At 44.8% G+C, this 5,712-nt stretch overlaps 1 protein-coding gene across 1 annotated transcript; it reads left to right on the forward strand.

Annotated features, from left to right (window-relative positions):
• The first annotated feature begins 4,149 nt into the window (after window positions 1-4,149).
• LOC311615601 (small ribosomal subunit protein uS17-like) lies at window positions 4,150-4,677 on the forward strand. The gene has a single exon (XM_084870925.1). The coding sequence runs from the start codon at window positions 4,177-4,179 to the stop codon at window positions 4,651-4,653; it is 477 nt and encodes a 158-aa protein (XP_084727051.1). The 5' UTR covers window positions 4,150-4,176; the 3' UTR covers window positions 4,654-4,677.
• Window positions 4,678-5,712: the final 1,035 nt, after the last annotated feature.

The raw sequence follows: 5,712 nt of genomic DNA on the forward strand, positions 1-5,712 counted from the left end.
AGGAAGGGGGGGATGGAACGTCGAACGCCGGACGGGCCGTACCAAGGCGGGAGGGGGGGGCGTGGGAGGAAAGTTGCTTAGGTCATTAAAGCCCGGCCCGAGGCTCGCGGGCTGAGGCGGGCTCACTGGCCAAAGGAAGCCTCCAGTTCCAGGGCTGGGTGCTGGAATGGGCTTCACCACCACTTGTCAAGTCTAAGACGAATCCTGGGAAGCTTTTTTTCCTGGTTATCTTTTTTTGTCTTTCTTTTTAAAAAAGACCAGATCACTTAAAGTGCTCCCTGTGACTGGGGGCGGGGGGGAAAGGATAAAATCCCCAACTAGAGGAGGAGTGGGCGGAGGCAAACCAGGTTTTCATAAAGCGGGAACAATGCATGCACATTCCCTGCGGACACAGAACACGGGGGAAGGATGTGTGTGCCCCGTTAAAATCACTGAAAATCCAAAGAGTAAATTGGCCTGGACTGTGAAAGGGGCTGTGGGTCCCTTTTCTGTGGGATGAATGTGAGCGATTTGAGTCCCAACATTTAGTCCTGATGATCACTCCCAAGCAGAATAAGATGGTGGTGTGTGTCCTAGGTGGTGGTGGTGGGGGGGCGGGTTTAGAATGAGAGCTTAAGACAAGAATGAGGTTTTAGCTCTGGGCACTCACAATTTGGTTCTGGAACCACATTTTCCCTTGGCAGTTCAACAAGCCAAACGGCTACTATATGTGCAGAAAAATCCAAGGTCTGAGAACGATGGACTGCAGAGAATTGCAAGCGCAGTGGGTCTGAAGTAAAAGTAACTGGAAGAAGCTGCAGATTTCAGGGAACAGTCAGAGTTGGGATGCGGACCTGCAAAAACAATAATAGTTTTAAAGAATTATTTTTTTAAATTTATTTTTATTTATTTTTATTTTTTAAATTTCTTTAAGGTATCACATATTTGTCCTCAACCCCCCATTCCAATCCCCACTCCCCCCACTCATGCCTCCATCCCCCTATTGTCCTTGACCACTGGTTAGGCTTATATGTGTGCACGTAAGTCCTTTGGTTGATCTCTCCCTTTTAACCCCACCCTCCCTTTGAGGTCCAACAGTCTGACCCATGGCTCCTAAAGAATGATTTTTTAAAAATATATATTTTATTGATTTTCCACAGAGAGGGAGAGGAACAGAGAACTAGAAACATCTATGAGAGAGAAACATCGACCAGCTGCCTCCTGCACACACCCCACTGGGGATGTGCCCGCAACCAATGCACATGCCCTCGACCGGAATCGAACCCGGGACCCCCCAGTCCACAGACTGACGCTCTATCCACTGAGCCAAACCAGTCTCAGCCTAAAGAATGATTTTTAAAGGTTAACCCCAAATAACTGAAAAGGTAGGCAAAATACTCATTTAACAATTTTTGAGGCCCTGACCAGGTAGCTCAGTTGGTTAAAGCATCATCCAGATAGGCCATGGATGCCCATTTGGATCCCAGTCAGGGCACATAACAAGTATCAACCAATGAATATGTGGAATAACAAATCTCTCTCTCTCTCTCTCTCTCTCTCTCTCTCTCTCTCTCTCTCTCCCTCCCTCCCTCCCTCCCTCCCTCCCTCCCTCCCTCCCTCTCTCTCTCTCTCTCTCTCTCTCTTTCCTTCACCTCTCTCTCTCTCTCTTTCTTCCTCTCTCTCTCTTTCTCTCTCTCTCTCTCTCTCTCTCTCTCTCTCTCTCTCTCTCTCTCTCTCTCTCTCCCCCTTACCCCCTCAAATCAATAAATATAAAAATACTATTTTAAAAAAGTTTTTAAAAATATGAGAAAGGTAGGTCTGGGTTAAGTCCTGAAGAGTTTTGAATGCCAAGCCAATGGATTTCTTGGAAGGTGGGTGAGCAGAGAAGAGACATGATTACAACTGTGCCAATCAGAGATTGGTCCCAGGAAAGCACCTAGGAGATTCCTGAAATATTCTAGGTGAGAGACACTGACAATAAAAATGGAAAGGAGGGGCCGAAACCGGTTTGGCTCAGTGGATAGAGCATCGGCCTGCGGACTGAAAGTCCCGGGTTCGATTCCAGTCAAAGGCATGTACCTTGGTTGCGAGCACATCCCCGGTGGGGGATGTGCAAGAAGCAACTGATCGATTGTTCTCTCTCATCCATGTTTCTAACTCTCTATTCCTCTCTGTTCCTCTCTGTAAAAAATCAATAAAATATATTTTTAGAAAAATGGAAAGGAGGGGAAGAATGGAGAGGACTTGGCAACAGAGTGACGTGTGTGTGTGTGTGTGTGTGTGTGTGTGTGTGTGTGTGTGTAATAAACAGAGGAAGCAGTCAACAATGGCTGGAGTTGTAAATTCAAAGGCAGCTGGAGGTTTGAAGGTACCACGAACACAATTAGAAAATGGAGGGGCAGCTTTGGGAAAGGAAATTTGGGAATTTACTGAGTTCATGGGACTGGTGAGACATACAGATGAAGATATCAGATGTGTAGAAATTTGTTTCTAATATGGGAGGTAGGAGACACTTGAGAATGGTAGTAATTGTAGTTGCTGCTTAACAACTGGTACCTTCATGCCAAGATTTATATTCCCCATTAACTCCAAAATGTTGATCAAGGCAAATCTCCCCAGTAACTTCACATTATGGCTGTGGTCTGAAGGGGGGACAAAAATAAAATTTAAAAACCTTTTCCTCTCACCTAGAAACATGGACACATATGAAATCAACAAAAGCATGATCTACAAAAGCAAATGCATTCATTCTCTACTGATATTGAACAAACTACCACAAACTGTTGGCCAAATTCAGTTCTGTGTTCTTATAAGACTAAGCTCCCCATTTTCGCACTGCCTGCCAGCCAGGGACCATTTTCAGCTCTTAGACGTCTCCCACATTGCTTGCCATGTGGCCTATTCTATCTTCAAATCAGCAACAGAGAATTTTCCTCTCATCAAATCCCTCTCACATTCTGAATGTCTTTCTTCACAAAGAGCCCAGTTCACTTTAAAGGTTTATCTGATTAGGACAGGCTCACCTTAGATAATCTCCTATCTTAAAATCATCTGACTTGGGCCCAGACGGCATGACTTTTCCGTTGAGGGTTGACCTATGAACCAGGAGGTCATGGTTCGATCCTGGTCAGGACCCGGTTGTGGGCTCAATCCCCAGTGTGGGGTGTGCAGGAGGCAGCTGATCAGTGATTATCTCTCTCACTCTCCTTTCCTTCCGAAGTCAATAAAAGTATATTTTTAAAAAATCATCTGACTGCCGAAACCGGTTTGGCTCAGTGGTAGAGCGTCGGTCTGCGGACGGAAAGGTCCCGGGTTCGATTCCGGTCAAGGGCATGTACCTTGGGTGCGGCGGGCATATCCCCGTTGGGGGGTGTGCAGGAGGCAGCTGGTCGATGTTTCTCTCTCATTAACGTTTCTAGCTCTCTATCTTTCTCCCTTCCTCTCTGTAAAAAATCAATAAAATATATATTTTTAAAAATCATCTGACTTGAAGCCTTAATTACACCTGCAAAATTCCCTCACAGCAGAACCTAAATTAGTGTCTGATTGAATAACTGAAAGAAGGTGTGTGTACATCAATAGCTAGGAATCTTGGGGAGGGGAGAGGTGGCATTGGAGAATTCTGCCTACAAAAGCAGCAGTAAGATACATAGCAGAAGCATGTGAATCCAGCAGGTGACTCATTGGTTTGGTCTGGTTAGAACAAGCTTCCTGGAAAGGATCTATATCAACTTTGTTTCAAAAGAGATGAAAGCAGGACTTGGAAGAGAAAAACTCACAGTTTCTGGGAGGGCGACAGCACCAACAAGGACATGAGGCAAAAACCCATGCTCTGACCGGGCCAGCGAGGCTCTTTGGTTTAGCGTCAACTATGAACCAGGAGGTCATGGTTCATTTCTTGTTCAGAGCATATGGCCTGGTTTCAGACTTAATCCCCAGTTGGGCACATACAGGAGGTAGCCAATCAATGATTCTCTCTCTCTCCTCTCTCCTCTCTCTTCCTCTCTGAAATCTATCTATCTACCTACCTATCTATCTACCATCTATCTTTTTAAAAGAAACCAAGTCCTTTTCAGTTGAAAGTGTGTTAGCAATGCAGCTTCAGGAAACATAAAAATTGTCTATAGGCAAAGATTTGAGAATTTTCCTAAAAGTAGGACTGTGGCTTTTTTTTTTTTTTCCTCAAGCGGCGCGAAGATGGCGGACATTCAGACGGAGCGAGCCTACCAAAAGCAGCCCACCATCTTCCAAAACAAGAAGAGGGTCCTGCTGGGAGAGACCGGCAAAGAGAAGCTACCTCGGTACTACAAGAACATCGGCCTGGGATTCAAGACGCCCAAGGAGGCCATTGAGGGCACTTACATTGACAAGAAATGCCAATTTACCGGTAATGTCTCCATCCGAGGGCGCATCTTGTCTGGCGTGGTGATCAAGATGAAGATGCAGAGGACCATCGTCATCCGCCGGGACTACCTCCACTACATCCGCAAGAACAACCGCTTCGAGAAGCGCCACAAGAACATGTCCATGCACCTGTCCCCCTGCTTCAGAGACGTCCAGATCGGCGACATTGTCACCGTGGACGAGTGCCGGCCCCTGAGCAAGACCGTGCGCTTCAACGTGCTCAAGGTCACCAAGGCCGCTGGCACCAAGAAGCAGTTCCAGAAGTTCTAAGCTGCCCGCCCCGCCCCCACCAATAAAGCTATTTTCTGTCAAAAATAAATACATAAATAAATAAATAAATAAATAAATAAATAAATAAATAAATAAAAGTAGGACTGTGAAATATAGGCGTATATGACTAGGGAGATTGTAGAAGTTCATTCATGCAACTTCCAAAATGCAGAGTGGATTGTGATTTTCCTGAACTATTTGGGGTTGGAAGGAGAGACTGGATAACTGACCATTTCCTGCCTATGAGGCTGTAAGTTTGTATTTCTATTAGCCAGTGGAGGCAAGCAATTTTATTATCACTTCTGTTGATAAAATGTAGTACAAATGGCAACCAAGAAACAACAGAAAATAAAGCAAAAGATCTTTCTTCATTCTAATAATCTCAGAAAACAAGTCAAGAGAATCACATAGGAAACAAATTGTCACAGTGTGGCTGTGGACAATAGTGTCATCCTGTGCACCAAAAGGTCACAGGGGTTGATTCCCAGTCAGGGCACATGCCTGGGTTTGGGGCTCAGTCTCCAGCAGGAGGTATGCAGGAGGCAGCTGATCAGTGTTTCTCTCTTAAATTAATGTTGTTCTCTCTCTCTCTCTCTCTTTCTCTCTCTCTCTCAAAATAAAAAAATAAAAACATGTTTTTAAAAACATAGTAGTATGCTGTTCATTTATAGTTGCTAGGACAGAGAAAGGGAGAGAGAGCAGAGTGAAAGAGAAAGAGAGATAGAGGGGGGAGGGGAGGGGAGGAGAGAAAGGAGAAGAGAAAGAAAAACTGAAACTTGGTGAAATATCACCTCTATATCTTTTTAAAAATATGTTTTTGTTGATTTCAAATTGGAAGGGAGAGGGAGAGAGATATAGAAACACCAACGATGACAGAGAATCATTGATTGGCTGCCTCCTGCACACCTCCTACTGAGGATCGAGCCCATAACCTGGGCATGTGCCTTGACTGGGAATAGAAGCGTAACTTCCTGGTTCATATCACCTCTACATCTTGAAGAAATATCACCATATTGTGGCATTTTAAAAATTAGAAGTGCATACTTATCATCTCAAAAC

This window comes from Pipistrellus hanaki (assembly GCF_964339955.1).
Source record: "Pipistrellus hanaki genome assembly, chromosome: X".
Lineage (NCBI taxonomy): Eukaryota > Metazoa > Chordata > Mammalia > Chiroptera > Vespertilionidae > Pipistrellus > Pipistrellus hanaki.